General features: G+C 37.8%; 2 protein-coding genes across 2 annotated transcripts in view; one reads left to right on the forward strand and one right to left on the reverse strand.

Moving 5' to 3' along the window:
* Positions 1–20,542, forward strand: part of C3H4orf17 (chromosome 3 C4orf17 homolog) — a 334,730-nt gene that overhangs the window by 15,181 nt on the left and 299,007 nt on the right. The gene's annotated exons all lie outside the window — the stretch shown is intronic.
* On the reverse strand, positions 1,188–18,575 carry ADH4 (alcohol dehydrogenase 4 (class II), pi polypeptide). The gene is made up of 9 exons (XM_078068994.1): positions 18,477–18,575; positions 17,624–17,725; positions 16,429–16,570; positions 14,687–14,774; positions 12,536–12,767; positions 8,610–8,870; positions 4,267–4,402; positions 3,660–3,798; positions 1,188–1,627 (listed from the first exon to the last, which is right to left on the reverse strand). Exons 1-9 carry the CDS (start codon positions 18,492–18,494, stop codon positions 1,603–1,605), a joined length of 1,143 nt encoding a protein of 380 aa, XP_077925120.1. The 5' UTR covers positions 18,495–18,575; the 3' UTR covers positions 1,188–1,602.

Genomic DNA, 20,542 nt, shown 5'->3' on the forward strand with positions numbered 1-20,542 from the left:
AGGATAAACTTTGTCAAGCATCATGTATTTATTATGTCTAACAGAGGGATATATTCAAAGACTGTTCTGCCTTCAAGAAGTTTACAAACATACTTGAAAAACTAACAATGGAAGGGGCATGTGTTGTTTTCGATAAAGACACTAAGAGCCAAAGATGATCAGGGAAGGGAAACAGCTCTCTGGCTGTCAACAGCTGAAAAGGAGGTGGGTCTCAAGCGAGGCTGGGGAAAGATTGAGGAGTGGAGGCTGAGGGGATGAGGAGACAGAACACACCTGATACAGGGAATAGTGTGGGAAAGGACAGCCCCCTGTTGGGTGCATCCTACTCCCCACAATGCCAACAAAGCAAGCATTTACAGACAGATGAACTGGCTTCCATTTCTAACGAAAGAGAGTCTGCAGTAAGCAGGAATGTAAGTTTCTACTTTGAGATATTATCAACCTCCTCTGCCAAAGCTTCCGAGAGGTTTATCTTCTCTCAGAGTTCAATATGTGGTAAACATTTAAAAATAAAACTAGGGCGGTTTCAGGAATTATGCTAAGCTGATAGCTAGTGTTTGTTACTCTGATCCAAATTATTATCTCTTATCCTTAAACTGTCCATTGTAGCATCTATGAGGATAATTGTTTGAAAACACTCCTTTTGCTTTTCATAAAAATCTTTTTTATTTTTAATTTTTTCCCCTCCTTTCCCACTAAAGCCTATATAAATCTAACTGTCTGTTATGTCTTGTAACTTTTTACTTACTGCGTTTATAATAGGTACTTTGCTCTCTGTCCCTTTTAATTGACTATAAAAAATACTTAGTGCTAATTACGGATTGTTAAACTCTAAAGCTCTAAACATTATATGTTGTCATGATTATCAAAGGTGAAAAGGGCAATTAATAAAGATGGAAATTTGAGAGTATAGGTGTGTTTTTTCTTTTAAAAAATCTTTAATTTTTTATATATCTATACTCATTTATATAGCTTCTGATATCCCACTGCTTGTGATTATAGTTCATAGTGGTAAAACAGGGCTAAGAGAAAAGAAAATACCAGATGTTAAAAAGGAAATTATTTAGCAGCTTATTAAAGAAGATTAGCTTGTAGCTTATTGAAACCCAGAAATTATGTAATAGCATTTTATATATATGACATATTTTAAAGACATATGTATCTTATGTACACATATATAATAGTAATTTTTTTCTAGTAAAAATGATTTTATTATGGAAAATTTTAAGCATAAACAAAAGTAGAGAGAACAGTGTAATGAAACCCCATATATTTATCACCCAACCTAAAAAATTATAAACAAATAGCCAATCTAGCTTTACTTATTATTCTTCATTCCCCGCTCCCACCTTTCCAGAACTAGTTTTAAACAATTCTTATCATGTAATTCTATTCAGTAACACATCAGTTATCATAATTACTAAACAGGAAATATTAAGATATTTAAAAATGCTGTGATGTTTATAACTATTTGATGTTGAGATGTTAACTGTAAATAGTTGTTTAAATTCATGGCAATCCTTGGTTCATTATTACAGGTTATAAATTAACAAGAAGGGTTCAGATTCAGTCAGGTAGTATTCCAGTTTGTTCCTGGTGTCTTCAGAAGGTCAGGACTATTCGAATGCTGTTAATAATAAGACAATAGCATAATTTTTATGGTAAATCTAACCAAAACCCACAAATAATTTTTGTATTTTTCTTTCAGCATTTGGTTTAATCTTTCTTTATAGACATCTGTCAAGAAAAGAAATTAGCACATTATCCCTAATTTCTTTTATCTTGACATTCATGGCATTAATAATACTTTGTATATGATGCTAGGAAGCTGGGAAAAGTTGGGGACCCTCACGTGACCCTGGGTGAGGTCTGTGCTGCTTGATGGTGCTACAGAGTAAACATGCTAAGGTTGTAGTGGGGTTTTCATCTTGGAATAGTAACTGCTTGGTGTGTTGGGATGATGCTTTCTGAGAACCTAAATATTCTTACTCCTGGATAATTCCTTCAACACACAGAAGCAAAGAAGGGGGTAAGCCTCAAGAACAGAGACTTCCATATGTTCCACCTTGCTGCTGGAGCTGTGGAATCCCTGGCATTAGCAGGTTGCCATCCATGATGTTGTCTTCACCCAGAGACTGGAACTACATCTGTCTGCCTGTGGAGAGAGAACCTCTGTGTCCTTTCCTCACCATGAGTTGGGGTCACTGCACCTTAAAAGACCAACTGGGTGTTGTACTCTCTCTCCTTCCTTGCTTCTATACCCATATGCTAAGTCCCATCCTCTGCCTTCTCCACTGTCACCTTTCCATCGGTGTGGGCAGTAATGTGGTCTTCCCAGTGAGCCAGAGGGGAAGTAGGAGGCCTCATTCAGGTATCTAGCCCTCGGCCTTCCATTCTTCCACTGATTATCAGGCCTACTTTAAGAGTATGGGAGACTTGCCCAGCTGTTAGTAAAGTAATTCACCATTTTCCATTTAGCTGCCACTTAGCATTCCTTGTGGATATATTCCATAACTGAGAACTCTAGGGGAAAAGGTGTGGTGGTGGAGGAGATAAGAGTTTTAGGGTCTAAGGCCCCAAACTCCCAACCTAACTCCTGACATAAGGGCTGCTCCTTATGAGGATATTGAGATTGTGCAAGATATTGCAGGGCTTATACACTAAGTTATTTTGTGTAGCTTAAATAATGTTTCTTTTTTCTTTTTCTTTTTATTGAACTTCTTTTTGATATGTTGCACCTACTGTGTTTGAAAATTAGAGAGTTCCTGTCAGTAGAAATAATTTCTCAGGTTTCTTTCCCAGGAAGTAGCCTGGGTCCTCACATCATGGACCCATTTTCTTCTTTTGCCACATTTATTTTCTGCTTCAAACTCATGTCATTTAGCTTTAGGCTCCCCCCCACTCCCTATTTTGTGATATCTTCTCTTTTTGTTGCTTATTTGGTCCTTCATCTCCTCTGTGAAACTGTTCCTGGTGTTTTTCCTTTTGCTTCTATTGACCAAGCTGTGCTTGATCATTTTAACCGAAATCATTGATCCTAGTGTCCCCTGCTCCTCAATTGCTACAGATAACCCAGTTGGGACATTTCTATAAATTAGTTCCCAGGGTCTGTGCCAGAGGAGCACAGTATAGCTAGAACTGTGGATCAGAACGTTATCTTATAGGAGACCTGGGACAAAGCAAGAGAGCGTTGGGTCATCCTTTAGGTTTCTTTAAATGAGCCACTCACTGCTCACATATCCATGGTTTTCACCTGGTTCTGATCATGAAGGGCCTGGAGTGGGCATTCTTTTGTTAATTGCAGAACATAATGATGCAAGACCCAGGGCTATATTGCACCAGAGTGACCTGACATTATACTGTGGAAACCTTTCTTTCTAGGGAGCAGCCTCAACTGAGTTAACAGTTGTTTGTGAAAGGGAAAATATATATCAGTTTATATCACCACTCTATGTTGGGATAGTGTGTGGCAGTGTATATTATGGAAATAGAGTAGGAAGCTTTTCTTTTTTCCAGAGGCCACTATTTAATCTTTTAAGCACATCTAGGATGTGTGATGGTGTGGAAAATGTCAGAAAAGACAAACTGGTTAGTTCTTAACATCAAATAAGGAGTCATCATAAAGGTTTTTCAAACCACTTATTCCTCTGTTAATTTACCTTTTGCCTTGGTTCATCAGGTCAAATGCCTCATTGATTTTGTCAAAAGGCAGGGTATGAGTCACCAGTATGTCCAGATCAAATTTCTTATTCTTGTAGTCAGTAACCAGCTTTGGGATAGAATCGATGCTTTTCCAACCTGTAATTTGACCAAAATGCCAAGTAAAGACATGGTAGGTGACAGTAGTTTAATCAGTTTGTTGAGTGAATGAAATTACTAGGTAAGATTTGGGTTGCTTCAAATGGATTATCCCTCCCATCTTTAATTTTCTACACTTTTATTTATTTAAAAGTTTTTCTTAATAAGAAATGTTAAAATTAGTTCCTATTTCTAGATAAGGAATTATCTCAGTTTGGTCAAAGTTTTACCTTTTGTTCCTCTGTGTTGGTTCATTTTAATGCAAATTGAATTTCAGTTTGCAAATTGTAGTTATCCATATATAGAAACTGTTTACTTTCAAATAATTCCTAGAATAACTTTTGTGCAGTCTCTAGATGTGTTATTAGGCACTCAATATTTAAACAGTTTTCCTTTCCATTCAATAATCTTCTTTATAAGAATTTGTATACCACTATGGAGAAAATGAAAAGAGGAAAAAAAACTGACCACCAAAGCATGTTCCATTTATGGTACGGCCCATTATTAGCTCCACTGGAGATACCATCAATCCTCTCATTTCAGAGTCTACTCCAATGAAAGTACATGATCCCCAGCCTGCTATTGTACTGTCCAGGGCTGCTCTCTGGAAGGTCAAACAGAAAGGATTAGCTGAATAAGTAGAACAAGTAGAACATGAACTCTAGTGTAGGTATGTACAATGCTTTAGGGAAAATTTATACAATTCTGCATATAAGAGTACTCAAGCTAAGGAGGTTATGGTATTGTTGATTGATAACTTGAAGCGCCACTGTTCAGTGTCAGATAGACCATTCATTAAAAATTTGAACTTCATCAAAAAAAGATATTACAAAGAAACAGAACCTATTATTTCCTTCTGTTTAATACCATAGTTATGCTGAACCTGGAGTGTATATCATTGCATACCAAGAAAAAAACACGTGAAGTTAGAAAAGAACTCTAGAAGATAAATATTATACATAATAATCAAGTTCTCTGTGATCTGCCGTGGGTATGTACTAAAAGATTTGCAGTTTCAGAGGCACAAAAACATAATCCTTGAAGTCGTGAAGAGAGGATGAATACGTATTTACTAGAACCTAGGAAATGAGGTACACGCTGTAAACTTGGTATATCTCAATGTAGGATAAATAAAAAAGTGCTATTTTAAAACAGAGCAGCACAGTTAAACAGAATCTGACACAGGCTCCTGCTCATAAAACATTTCATCTGCTTCTCTAGGTCCCTCAGCTCTCGGAGTTTGATAGAGTCACGTAACTACTTCAGGCCCATGGGCTCTGTGACGTGTGGTATTTTGTAGACGAAACAGAACAAGGTGTGGTATTGTGACGTGTGGTATTTTGTAGACGAAACAGAAAAGCCGCTGTGCAACCTGCCGGCTGTGAGCTCTCCTGCTCTAACACCCAAGATCACCTCGTGTTGCCACCGTGAAGCCGAGAAGGTGCACTTGATTGAGCCGTGGTTGCTGCATGGAAGGCGGTGGCCCAGGGGAGTTGCACTGATCTTCCCATGAGAGAGAAAACCATATTATGTTAACCTGCTGCAAGTTTGGGGTTAATACAAAAATGCCCAGGATTGAAAATGTAAAGAAATTTCAGAAAGATACAAACTTGCGGATGGCCATTCCACAAGAAGCTGTATGGTAAATAGATGAACATTTAAATCTGAGATTAATCTTAAAGAATGAAAGTGTAAACTTTGTTTTAGATCCTTTGCCATAGTCAGCGCTCAACTTAATTCTGACTTGTTGGGGCAATTTTTACTTTTACAAGAGTCTCAATAGGAAGTACAGCTTTTTTCATTACTGATCACTATATAAAAGAAGGAATTTCTTTATTTCTTTGTTTATTTGAGAGAGCAAGAGTGAGAGAGCACAAGCGGGGTGAGGGGGGACAGCAGAGGGAGAGGGAGAAGCAGGCTCCCTGCTGAGCAGGGAGCCCAACGCGAGACTCAGTCTCAGGACCCTGAGATCATGGCCTGAGCCGAAGGCAGACGCTTAACTGACTGAGCCACCCAGGCGCCCTTAAAAGAAGAAGCAATTTGGGGGCGCCTGGGTGGCTCAGTCGTTAAGCGTCTGCCTTCAGCTCAGGTCATGATCCCAGGGTCCTGGGATCGAGCCCCACATCGGGCTCCATGCTCCGCAGGAAGCCTGCTTCTCCCTCTCTCACTCCCACTGCTTGTGTTCCCTCTCTCACTGTGTCTGTCTCTGTCAAATAAATAAATAAAATCTTTAAAAAAAAAAAAAAAGCAATTTGAAGTATAGTAAATTCTCCCCCTTTTCTTTGTCTGTCTGTCTTACTAGCGATGGTAGATGCAGTGACCTAGAACTTTTAGAATGTGTTTTGAAATTTTTATTTGAATAAATGTTTATTTATTGTTTTGAGAATTCATAACATTCCTAATAGCAACTCTTCTACATATGCACTTTTTATATGGCAGAAATATTTTTGTTTATGCTGTATAGAGAGATCATGGAGAGGGGAAAATTCATAGATCTTACTTGTTACCTGTAGGTAGCTATTTACATTGACTCCTATTCTCTATTTTAGTTTTAAAATATTTTTCCTGTTTGCCTTTTTTTTTTTTTTTTTTAAAGATTTATCCATCTATTTGAGAGTGAGAGAGAGAGAGCGTATGTGGGGGAGGAGGAGGGTCAGAGGGAGAGAGAATCCTGAGCAGACTGCTTGCTGAATGCAGAGCCCAATGCGGGGCTCGATCCCATGACCCCAAGATCATGACCCAAGCTGAAATCGAGAGTCTGATGCCCAACTGACTAAGCCACTCAGGCGCCCCCCTGTTTGCCTTTTCTGCATTTCTGGAGCTTTGCTTCAAGCAAGCAATTCATCTCCCTAATGATGACTTAGTTAAAAATGGGTATTATATGCAAGTACAGGGTTTTATTTAGAAGCTTCTGATAACTTTTGATGAGAATTACTTTTACTTCTCAAAACTTTATAATAGTTCCGTTATTGTAACTTTCTGATTGTTCTGTTGGATTCTTTGGGCTGCTTTAGAGAGTTAGTGGTCATTGAACTCAAGTTCACATGCATTACTGGAATCTCCTCTACAACTGAGAAATTTAGCTTTCCTTAGTTATGGAAACTTGGATGGGTAGGTAGCTGATCTTTTTGTGATTAAAGAAATCCATCTATTCTTATTTGGATTCTCTGGTATAATTCTATTCCATAATTTAAATAATAATAGAACCTGCCAAGTTTTAGATCAAGTGGTTCTCAGCTTGAGTAACTTGTAAAAAATATTGGTATGTGGGCCCTAGACTCATGAGAATATCCTGGCATATGGTCTATTCATTGGTTCTAAACAATGACAGTGACAACTCCCCAGGCATTTCTGAAGTGTAGCCAGTGTTGAGAATCTCTGTACTGGAAAAATAAGGTCAATAGGCTGAATTTCAATGTTTGAAAAAAATTTGAGCTGTGGAAAGTAGAAGAATGGATGTAGCACATTGTAAGTTGCAGATGCCAAGGATAATTTAAAAAGAGGGTCTGAAGCATTGAACACGGGAGCAGTGCAGGATGAGGAGCCCTTAATGCATGCATTTTCAGCAATAGCTAACATTTATTGAGTGCTTATTACCTGCCAAATTGTCCTTTAAGCAGTTACATTATTCCAATTAAACCATTCTGAGAGGAGAGACGCAGGAAGGGAGACTGATGCTTTCAGCAGCTCCTCCCCAACTTCATTCTCTTCTGCAGAATGCATCAGTTGGGTAAGAACCAAGGGGAAGAACTGTACCAAGCCTGCTGCTGGCAGGTTGAAGTACAGAATTCTATTTTTATAACCTCCCTAGAGGAGGGTTTTGGGAGCCACGTTGAGTGAAGTCGTAAATAAAAGCGCATAATGCGTAGTTACTCCACAGATCTCACTCATGAGATAAGAAGAATCCATAGGCAGATAATTAGTTGATAAATTGGTCATTTCATAAAACAAAACAAAACTCTACCTAGTGTCTTTGAGCAAATACGCATCAAGTGAACATTCACTGGAGAGTGAGGCTGGGCAGTCTGTCAAACTAACTTTTCCATGTGTTGTCTGTGTGGTTGGCTCTTTACCCCACTTTCTCGAGTAAGAATAAACAGGGCTGACTTCGTGGGTCTCCAACTGGTGCAGTTGCTTAGGGCCCTGTTCCTAGAAAGACCTGCAAATTATGTAGCTTGTCCTGAGAGAAGAAATCTGAATGATACCAAATTGTAGTGTTTAGGAAAAAAGATCTACTTTTTAATTTTGCAGTGTGTGTATGTGTGTGTGTGTGTGTGTGTGTGTGTGTGTGTGTTTAATATATTGAATATATTGAAAATTTCAGATTTATGATGTGGACCTAATTTTGCAGCCCGTTTATTGAGATCTGATGGACAGAACTGGATTGTTTGTAGATCGCTAACCATTCGCGTCTCTGCTTTTAGGTGGGAGTGGAATACCTCCAGCTATTAGGGGTGACATATGTCAGCCTGTCTTCTTCCCTCCTCTAAATCCGCCTTTTCTCTTTTTTTCTTTCTTATTTCTCATAGGCACAGTTCTTCTAAATTTTCATTTCTAAGTTTTCTCTTTTTGCTGAATTTCATGTGGAAGGACATACAGAAATATTAATAACCTACTAAGTAAATATTAATATTTATTAAATATTAATACATGCAATCTAATATAAATATTTATATGAATATATAAATTAAATACATATATAAGTATATTAATATTAAATATAAAATAACTATATCAATATAAACATTGCCAATGTTTATTAATGTTACTAAATGTAATTTATTATATACTTTTATAAAAAATAGACATACCATGGTTTCAGGTCCACCTGCACAGTCCAGGGCAAAATCCACACCTCCATTGGTCATTTCAATGATGACCTCCTGGATGGGTTTATCTAGGTTTCGAGGATTGAGGCAGTCAGTGGCTCCAAGGGCTTTGGCCTTTGTAAACTTCTCACTGTTGATGTCAATAGCTATGATTCTGGAAGCTCCTGCTACTTTACAACCCATTATAGCGGAAAGACCAACACCTCCTAGGCCAAAGACGGCACAAGTAGAACCAGGGGTGACCTGCAGGCAGCAAAATTATAAATTAACTTTTAAAGGAAGTGGCCTCACTTTTTTTTTTAAAGAAAGAGAGTAAGGTGGAGGCGGGAACATGTAAATGAAAGACTGCCTGTCATAAAACTAAATGATATAGCTAATGGGGGAAATCTGCCAATATGAAAATGGCTGGGTCACTGGCTAAATATGGAGAATCATTTGAATGCCATTAGAATTATCAGCTCATCAGAAACAAACCCAAGTGAAAATAACCTGCTTGCTTTCCTCTTCCCTTTACTGTTATCAGAACAGAATTTTAAAACACGCACATTTTAAAGGGTTTATTGTTTTCCTTTTCCAATAGATCATAATTAATTTATATTTTTAATAGGCCTTATTTGGTTGTATTAGTATTATATAGTTGGTTTTGAATGAGTGCTGTTTCTCTAAAGGTGAATTAATTCACATCCCAAATCATCAGTTAGCGTTGGTGGTATAGTGGTGAGCATAGCTGCCTTCCAAATCATCAGTTAATTTAAATGGAATGAAATCCAGATTTCTTTGCATCAAATTGAAGGGTTTTTAGAGCTGACCAGCTAACTTCCAGCTTCATCTCTGTGGTAGTCCCATTGCTGTAGTCACTACACTGTCGTGGCTTCCTTTCCTCATCCTCAGTTCATGCTGTTTCCTCAGCCTGATGCACTTCTCACCTTATTTCCTCTAATTAAAATGTGACCTCTACTTCTAGGCCTAACTTAAATGACACTCTCCCCATAAAACTTCTCTTGATTCTTCAATCAGGAATTAGTGCCCACCTTTTTGCTTTTTCTATATTGTGTTTATAATCTGCCTTGGTTGATTGATTTTGTATTTGTGTGTTTCTTCAAAAGACTGTAAGTTCTTTGAAGGCATATTATCTTCTACATTGCTATTAAGAGTATTCTGTAGGTTGGGTCTTTAATAAATGTTTGTTGCATTGAATTAAATAAAAACAATATACAAGATAATAGGGAAAGTTGCTGTAACTGGAATGTGTTATTCTGAGAGTGTATAATGGTAAAAAAATACTACACAGAGAGATGCTTAAGTAATATTTTCTAATGATGATGGGGAACTGTTAGACTTAAAGCATAAACAAAAGGGAAAGAGGAATCTGCCCAAGGGAAGTACTGATACATTCTAAATTGGAAACAAAACTATTAAGGAATAGAGAGAATGTGTATCTCTTACTTTAATTTATGCATGATATCAGGCATGCATACACTGACTTTTGCTACTCAGGGCAAAATAAAACATTTTTTACAAATATTCAGAATATTGTTCTATATACACAATGTGCTATTTAATATTGTGGCATGTGTTCAGTATAGTTCCAAATATATTTCTCTACAGACCGTGTTCAAAAGTTTGCCTGTGTCATTGAGTAGAAAGGCATTTTTCTCATTGAGGCAATGTTGTACACAGTAGTTGTACATAGCTCACAACAGTATAATTGGAACACACTGTATTAATTGTGTTAAAACAACTAGATGGCTATGTGTAAAAGTGCCTTTGATTGCAGTAGTGGGGGGAGGGTCACTATAAAGTACCCCTCTCCCCATTTGAGAATTAGGACTATACATAGTGGATGATTATCTATTTGTAGACAACACTGTTACGGGACATTTTCATGCTTCCAAAGATCTCTGTGAAGTATGATTAATTTGTCAGTAAAGGATACGAGCAGATTAAAAAGAATTAGGAGTCCTGGTGATGCTGGGCGCAGGTCTCCCAATAATTACACAAAGTTGTTTCATTACTTTTCTTCCCAGAAGTAAATTAAACTTTATTAAAGCTCTTGCCTTTTGGCTAGAATTACTGATATTTCTTCTCTTAACTTGTTCCTATCAGATTCATTTCTCTTTTCTTCCCTAAGCATCCTATGAAGTGGTTTAAATGTTCCTCAACAGTGAGAAGAACAGGACCTAGAAATTTACATCAACTTTGAATGGATTTTAAAGAAAACTGTAGCTGAGTCTCTAGTGTTAATATTCCTGAAGAAAGACTAGAGTAGGAGAAGGTGATAGTCTGCCTGGGGTCCAGGAAAGGGGAGAGGGTGGCCTAAAGAGCAATAATTCTTCCAGTGCTATCTAGAGGAGAATATGCCTTGACTGCCCAGGTTACATCTGCTTTTAACTCCACTCAGTTAACAATACCCTTCCTCTAGCAGCCTTCAGATTGTAGTCTGACTTCCCATACAATTTTTAATTTTTAATATACTGATAGCGAAAAGTAGCATTCCTGTCTGCTTGACCAATTCTCAATGGGAAGTCTTATCTTGATATTCTGGCTATCAGATCAGCTTTTTTATTTTGGTTAGGCTGAGTTTATTTCCTTGACACTTGAACAATTCCAGGTAACCTGATAAAAAGGAGTATTTGGATTTTTAAGCTGAGGATCAAGCCTTATCAAGATGTTTTAAGGGTTGCATAGGAGCCTGGCTTCATTCATTCATTCATTGAAAAATTATCCAGTTCCTACTGTGTGCCAGGCACAGGGCTAGGCTCTGGAGATATCACAATGAACAAGGGAGAGTTCTTGCCCTCAAGGAGCAAATAGTCTAAAAGGAGGGAGAAATAAATGGAAAATTTCTCCAGAGTGTGATAAGAAGGAAGACAGGGATAAACACAGATATTTTGGGGGAAACTGGGAGGGACACCGAATGCATGCCTAGGAGGCTGGAGGGTTTCTGATAGGAAGTAACAACAACAACAACAAAAAATGGAGTCAGCCAGAAGAGGTGGGGGAGCATCCCAGGCAGTGTTGGTGGGAGCCGGGCATGGAAAACCCAGGGTCACAGTGATTGGAGCCCGGATACTCAGGGTCAGGCCTTGGGGAACGGTAAGCCCGTGAAGGGAGAGTTAGGGAGAAACACTAGCCTGCTGACAGAAAAGTGGAGTATGAAAGGGGAATGAAATCTTCACATTTGTTGTTTAGAAAGACCACTCTGGTTGCATTTTGCAGTTTGAACTCAAGGGATGAAGACTGATGAGAAAGAGATTTAAATAACGGGGTTGTTTGAGGCATCCAAGTGATACTGACATCTGTCCAGTTCTCATTGAACAGTTTTGTGAAAGCTTCTGAATTCTAACATGGGCTTCCAGGGATGCATCTTGCCACCCTAAGGGCTGCCACCTGACACACACTCCCTTGGAGCCACAAAGGGACAGGATGAGAAGCAGAGATGAATTACCAGTTGGAGGGAGAGAAATCTGCAGGATCAGGGAGAAAGCAAGGGTGACTATATGGAGATGGGGGGTATCTGTAGTTTCTGTTGCCTCTTGACTGGGTCTGCTGTCCCAGGGTGAGCATTCATATTTAGGGGACATATTTAAGCATGTTGTGTTTAAGGTAGGGGTGGTCTGTAATCTAACATATTAGTATAGGAAAAGAAATTAACATGAACCGGGTGCCAATGATATGCCAGCTGTTGGGCCAGATGTCTTACATATGTAATATGATTTAATTAGCCCCATAACTATTTGTAGTAGATGTTTATTGCAGAGAGTAGGAGTGGAGAGGTTAAATAACTTGCCTTACGCCACAGAGGTAATAAATGACAGAGCTAGGGCTTGAAGAGTAACTAGCTGCTTTATGACCCTGTCTCCTAGTAAAATTCTATTTTATGCAACCTGGTGATGAACCACTTTTACCTTGGCATTGTTGATTGCAGCTCCATAGCCAGTTGAAAACCCACATCCAAACAGACAAACTCTCTCTAAATTTGCATCATCATCGATTTTGGCAAGATTTATATCCGACACTACGGTGTACTGAGTGAAGGTACTGATCCCCATGAAATGGTAAATTGGTTTTCCTTTGCAGGTAAACCTACTGGTTTTGTCTTCCATTAGTTCTTGATCAACAAGAAGATTTTTCACTAGACTAGAAAATTAAAAAAAAAAAAAAGGATACAAAAAAGAGAATGTAAATGGGCCACTGATTACACTCCGGAAAAAAAAGGTTAGGTGTTATATTTTTGTTATGACAATTTTCTGAGATAGAAAAATTGAGAAAATTACTTGACACTTTACACCTAAATATATAATCAGAAGTAGTCTAAAGATGATAATAAACTTTTTATTGAATACTTTTTATGTGCCAGAAACTCTCTTAGGGGTTTGTATGTATTAATTCTTAAAAAAAATTTATTATGGAAAACTCAACTGTATATAAAAGTAGAAAGACTGGCGTGTTGAATGTCCATGCAACCATATCCCAGCTTCAGCAGTTACCATCTCGGGGCTGATCTTCTGGCGTCTTTAACCCCCCCAATCCCCACCTCCAGCACCGACCCTCCCCCAGCACCTACCCTCCCTCATGGGATGGTTTTGAAGTAAACCTCACACATTACTATTTTCATTTGTAAATATTTTAGTATGTATCTCAAAAAGATAGATTCTTTTAGGTTGACATATTGCATTTCGTTGATATGTGTGTTGTCTCTTTTAAATGACAGGTTCTCACCTCCCTCCTTGTTTTTTTCCTTTGCAATTTGTATGTTGAAGAAGCAGTCATTTGTTCTGTAGAGTTTTCCTCATTCTGAATTTTTCTGATTACATTCCTGTAATTGGGTTTAATACATTTTTCCATCCCTGTATTTCCTCTAAACTAGTATTTTTAATCTAACTGGTTGATTTAATTTAGGTTTTATGTTTTTGTAGGAATATTTCAAAGATGGTGTTGTGTATCTTCATCTGGAGACACATAATGCCTTATTCTCTCTCTTTTTGTGATGTTAGAAAGAATTGATGGTCATTGCCAAAATCTGTTATTTCATTAAAAGTTTGCAAAAGGGTGTATTAATTCTTTAAATATCTACAACAACCCTGCGAAGTAAGCATTATTATTATTCCCATTTTATAGATGAGGAAATTGAGGCATAGTATTAGATGTAAGAGTAATACAATTTAGCCTCTGAAGTAACTAGCTTCATTTGGCATTAAGGACAAATAGATTTTTCTGTATGTAGTCTCATTAAAGAATAAGGTGATAAAGGTTTTGGAGTCTGGAGTTAGACGGTCTATGTTCAAAATCTAGCTCTAGGACTTTTATCTGTGGGCCTTGGAATAAATTACTGCACCTCATTTCATTCCTCTCTCATTTCCTATAGAAGTAGCTACTATTTTGAGTTTGGCATTTATCATTCCAGTGATGTATTTATACCTTTACTACATACACATGTAACCATAAACTATACTGTATATAGTTTTTTTTTTTTTTTTTAAGATTTATTTATTTATTTGAGAGAGAGAGCAGTGCGAGTGGGGAGAGGGAGAAGGAGAGAAGCAGACTCCCCACTGAGGGCAGAGCCTGATGCGGGGCTTGATCTCACTACTCTGAGATGCGGAGCTGAGCTGAAATCAGGAGTCAGAGGCTTAATGGACTGAGCCACCCCGGTGCCCCTGTATATTGTACTGTTTTGTATATGATATCTTACTAAACGTATTTGTCAGCAGCTTGCTTCATTCCCTTAACATTATGTGTGTGAAATTATTCTATGTTGTTGTATGTAGATCAGGTTTAACCCTTTTCATTGTTGCATAGTTCTCCACTGTGTTACTACATAGCAATTTGTTAATCCATTGTCTTATTGGTGGACATTGGGCTATTTTTACATGCTGTTATAAACAATGTTGCAGTGAACATTTTAGCATATGTTTCTTTGGGTAGTTTTGCAACAATTTCCTGTATACACCTAGGACTAGGATTCGTAGGTAGAAACTTCATCCAGGTATTGCCAGTGTACTTCCCCAAATATTTATACCAGTTTATAGTCTTACTAACCAGTGTATAGAGCTTACCTGAGTTTTTTACAGAAATTTGTGAGTGGACTCAGACAGAACTTGCATTTTCTACATTGAGGCATGTAGAGTGGAATTACTTTGTCACCTGGAAAGAAAGGCCATATGTTGGGTGGTGCCTAAGATACAGCTTGTAAAAAGTTTCTACCAGATCAATCAGTAGAAAACACCATTCTTTATGATACACATTTTATGTTCAGCAGAAAGTATAGATGGCTGTAGTATTTTGTTGCTTTACAAGATCGCTGATTCCCCCAAGTATTGCATATACTGTCTTTTTAACTTTTTCCTTTTTTTTTTTTGGCTGCTGGGCAGTCAAGCAACAAATCTGCATTGATACCACTAGCTACAGAGTCCTGTCTGAGCTCTGTTGTCGTCACAACTCTCTGCATCATGACTATTTTTTTTTTTTTTTTTACATTTCTAAACATCCAGTATTGAACAGAACATCCTTATATAATAGGAGAGGTGGACAACAATGTGCTGGATATGGAGATTAAACTTTATGTCATTGCCATGTGTCACCATTTAGTTCACTCTCACATTTTTTTTAAAGATTTTATTTATTTATTTGACAGAGAGAGACACAGTGAGAGAGGGAACACAAGCAGGGGGAGTGGGAGAGGGAGAAGCAGGCTTCCCGTGGAGCAGGGAGCCCAATGCGGGGCTCGATCCCAGGACTCTGGGATCATGACCTGAGCCGAAGGCAGATGCTTAATGGATGAGCCACCCAGGTGCCCCTCACTCTCACATTCTATATTTTTCTGCCTTTTACTCAATTTCAATTTAATAATGGCTTCTATCCTCTGATGACCATTTAGTATGTGCTAGGCACCCTACTAACTGCTTACCCATACTATCTCATTTAATTCTCAGACAATCCTTTGAGATGCGTACCTTTTCTCCCCACTTTAGGAAACGGAAATCTGAGCTGTGTCACAGAAAAGTGACTTCACTGGTGGAGTACACATCCAGTAAGTGGCAGAGCTAGGACTGCATCGGCCAGACTCATTGATGGATGCAGAACTTATGGGAGTGGTTTGTTTCTCTGATCTTGCTTGGGAATGGAATCTAAAATATTTCTAGGTTTGAAGCATTCTCATTAAAGGAGGAAAGAATGATATGGGTCATCCTACATGACAAGTGAGTATTAGGTAGCCCATATTCCAGTATTTTGCGAATATGTTATAAAATGTGAAGTAAATGATTTCAGCCATTGCCATGCTCCATTTACATACTATTTTTATGTTACAGAGTTTCAAAAAGACACATTAAGCTAACATTGACATATATAATATTTCTCAAGCTAACTCTAAGTCCTCATTCTTTAAATTCTTTATGATATTAAATTATTTTGGTTTTATTTAGAAGAGGTTGTTATAAATTTTCCATTTGTGCCCCACTTTGTGGCTTCGCTTCAAAGATTTTATTTATTTATTTGACAGAGAGAGACACAGTGAGAGAGGGAACTCAATGCTGTATGTAAATAAAGTGACCATATTTTCTCAATGCTGTATGTAAATAAAGTGACCATATTTTCCAGATTTTATTGGTTCTGATTTCACATATTCTGTCCCCTTGTTAGACTGTGATAGATTGTATGTCTCACTTAGTTTGTCTTTGGAACAGATGGGGTTCCCCTGTATAAATAGGGATCAGCTATAGCCTGCAAAGCCAGGACTCTTATCAGTCCTTGAAATATCCTGACATTTCCATTTAATTGGAATCAGGAAAGAACATACCTGGTTTGAAGTTGGTCACTCCTGGCCCAACACTTTCCACAATTCCTGCACCCTCATGGCCAAGGATCACTGGGAGAAGGGCCTCTTTAAATTTAGGATTGATAATATGGGCATCAGTATGGCACAGGGCAGTGGCGATTATCTACAAGGCAACCACAGACTTGAGGCCTGTTTCTGTCATATCATTGTGGTTGTTAGGAGAGTAGTTTTTTAGGCCCAATGTCACCTTGAAACTTTACAACATTCCTAGAGCTCAATAAAAGAATTACATTTTGGAAAAAAAAAAGAATAATTAAAAATATCAGCATATATTCTTTTCTTCTAAGCCTTTGTTTTCTTTCATTGCCACTGGAAAATCATACAAAGAGATGGAATTGGCAGTTAGTGTCTCCAGGAGAGGAGAAATCAAAGGTAATAGGGAAAAGTTGAACAGAATCTTTTAGGAAGAGGGAATGGAGGGAACACAGGTTTCTAGGGCTTGTGCAAATTTTGTTGAAATGATATGAAATGAAATAGAAATAATACAATTTTTATAATTCAAAGAGATATCAGATAAAGGATTGTCTCAGTTACTAACATACCCCTTACTCTTCAGGATTCTGCTTGTGAGGATATCCTATTCATTCTCATGTATAAACCTGTCCTGTAGTGGTCCTAGGAAAAATGTAAGCCAGGCCGGCTGTGGGGAAAATGGAGAAGTTCTGCTGACTTTCGATCTGTGATCGCGGTCTCCTCAGTGTGGTCTCTTTTCCTTGCTCACCCACATTCCTCCTCCCCCCCTCCCCCACCGTGGGCCCCCAGGCCTCTTCTACTGCCCCAGGCAGCCCTTCAGGTCTTTCCTCTCCCTTGTTTTGAAACAAATTTTTTATCTTTTAATAACAATAACTGGCAACTGGAAAACAAAAAGAAAACCTAACTAATTCTCATCTGAAGTGAATTCCTTGGTCTAATTCTTAGGGCTAATGAGTAATATAAAGATAGTAGAAATAAATGTTAAGCCTGTTATCAGTAACAACTGATAATTAGTAATTTACCCCTCCTGGGATAATGCCTTTTTTTAATCTGGGCCTAAAAATGTAGTTCTGCCGTAGGTAAAACTTCAGGTACTCTCAGTTATGCCACGCAGGCGGGACCTGAAGAAGCCAAGTCTGCACTTAGTGTCTCGTGTGTACCGGCTAGGAAAAGTCCCACTTACCTGCACGCGAACTTCATGAGCCTTGGGGGGAGCTACCTCAACCTCTTCTATGCAAAGGGGCTTGCCTGTTTCCCAGGCAATGGCTGCTTTGCATTTAATAACCTGAGAGAGAGGGAGAGGGGAAGATTAATTATATAATTAACAGATAATTATATAAACTAGAATTAATTAAAATTATATTTAAAATTTTAAATTTAAGTAACATTGAAGGAAAGTGGAAAGAAACAAATCTATAATCCTCTATTCTAATGCTACTATTTTTGCTTTTGGTATGGTTTTCCCAGTCTTTGACGCATGAATATATAATTTTTGATAGTTGTTATGCAATTTTGAATTATATTTTTAAATATCATGAGTCTTATTGCAGATGCAATATATATTAATTATGGGAAGTTTCAAAATACAAATAAGAATAAAAGAAACAAAATCCACCTGTAATCTTATCACTCATTTTATGATTTTTGATGTAAATTTTTTCAGTATCCCTATATGGGATCTTTTGTATGTAATACTTTGTAATCTACTTCTTCTACTTATTAATATACTATAAATATTTTCCATATTCTTCTCTAGCTTTATTTCTAACAGATGCAAATTCTAGTTTGTTGTCATAGCATAGGTACTCAAGTCTCTCTTTTTTTGGCCTTTATAAGTAATATTTAATTGAACACTCTTGGTAGTAAGCATTTTGGCAAATCCACAGTAATTTCCTTAAATTCCTAGCATGAGTTCACTCAAATCTTTTTGATCAGCTTTAATAAATTGCTGCTTTCTGAGAGGAAGTTTGTTTTAGTAAATTTATAAAGAGACAAAAAAACCAAGAATCAAATAAAGAAACAGTATATTTGCTTACTTTGCCCTTGGTGCCCATTTTTCTTTGGCAAACTAGCCTTGGAAGTTTCTCTCCGATCTAAGAAGCTCTTCCACATCTGTCCAGGTGCTCTGTGTCCTGTGATAATCTGTCTTTGAATAAATACCATTTCTGCCCTTTATTATCCAATCACTTTCCTGTTTGTTGCTTTCTTACTAGCTCTGCCCGGTTCTCATGTCATTTGTGCTATCATATTTCAGCTGCCGACTGCCACTGCTCCCAGCTCTTATTTGAAGAAGATGTTTACTTTTTTCCCTTTTATTGCAAAATATAAAATAATAGAGAAGAGTTCATTAAACTTACACAGATGAGTTAAAAAGTAAAGGACATTTCTACTGCCCCAGAATCCTTTCTGTACCCAGCCTTCTCCTTCACAAGCCTACTAATCATTTCCTTGCATTTCTTTATGATTTATGGTTCTCTATACAGTATAGTTTAGTTTTACCTATTAAAACCTTTATATGAGGGGTGCCTGGGTGGCTCAGTCATTAAACGTCTGCCTTCGGCTCAGGTCATGATCCCAGGGTCCTGGGATCGAGCCCCGCATCGGGCTCCCTGCTCCGTGGGAAGCCTGCTTCTCCCTCTCCCACTCCCCCCTGCTTGTGTTCCCTCTCTTGCTGTGTCTCTCTGTCAAATAAATAAAATGTTAAAAAAAAAAAAAAAACCTTTATATGAAAGAATCGTAGTGTATGTGTTGTCTTTTTTTTTCCTCTCAACTCCACAATTTGTGAGACTCATCCACATTGGTCTGTTTTCATTATCATCCATTTTCCTTTTTGCTTTTTGTTTTTTTTTTTTTTTTTTTGCTTATGATTAGTCAGTGGTTACTTAAAATTCTTTTAATGTATTCTGTTGTACATGTGCCTAAATTTCCTTGGGGAAAATTTATGATTAATGTGCAACCAGTAAATAATATTAAGGTGATTATTAAGGTGATGCCAACCGTTAAAACATTGCAATTTTTGTTCCAGTTGCTAAAAAACCACTGCCCCAAATTCCTAAATTTCCTTTTAATTCTGTGGCAGCCCTGGGAAGCCGTGTTTAGTCACTGCTGAGGAGCTACTCTCATGCCCCTCCAGATGTGTAAGCCCATCACCCAGCCCCCAAAAGTTCTGGGTCTCTGGCTGTGTATAGTAGGGTAGTCCCTGGACCCCAGTAAGGAAATACCTAGTGCCCATCAGACGTCCTGGGGCTGTGACCTATAGTGCTGTGGGCCAGAGCTCCCTTGGAGTCATACTTGCAGGTTGTGGGAAATGGAATATTGGTTGTTATTTTGACTAGGAGTGGAATTGCTGGGTCTTCAACTTTGATAGACCAGATCAAAGAGTTTTACAAAGTGGCTGCACTTACAAGCAGCAATGTATCAGAGTTCCCATTGCTCCATATCCTTGTCTATGCTTGGAATTGTCAACTTTAAAGCTTGATAATCTGTGGGTATGAATGGTATATAATTGTGTTTTAAATTTGCATTTCATTATTTTTTCTCTTTTTTTTCCAAGATTTTATTTAAATTCATGTTAGTTCACATATTGTGCATTATTAGTTTCAGGAGTAGAATTTACTGATTCACTAGTTGCATATAACACCCAGTGCTCATTACTTCAAGTGCCCTCCTTAATGCCCGTCACCCAGTTACCCCCCCACCCCTCCAGCAACCCTCAGTTTGTTCCCTATATTTAAGAGTCTCTTATGGTTGGCCTCCTCTCTGTCTTTATCTTATTTTATTTTTCCTTCCCTTCTCCTATGTTCATATGCTTTGTTTCTTAAATTCCATATATGAGTGAAATCATATGGTATTTGTCTTTCTCTGACTGACTTATTTCGCATAGCAAAATACACTGTAGTTCCATCCATGTCATTGCAAATGGCAATTTCATTCTTTTTGATGGCTGAGTAATATTCCGTTGTATATATGTGTGTGTGTGTCTATACACACACACATATGTACAATGTGTGTATATATATACATATACATATATAATGTGTACACACACACATATATATACACACATGTATATCATATCTTCTCTATCCATTCATCAGTCGAT

This window comes from Halichoerus grypus, chromosome 3 (assembly GCF_964656455.1).
Source record: "Halichoerus grypus chromosome 3, mHalGry1.hap1.1, whole genome shotgun sequence".
NCBI classification, from domain to species: domain Eukaryota; kingdom Metazoa; phylum Chordata; class Mammalia; order Carnivora; family Phocidae; genus Halichoerus; species Halichoerus grypus.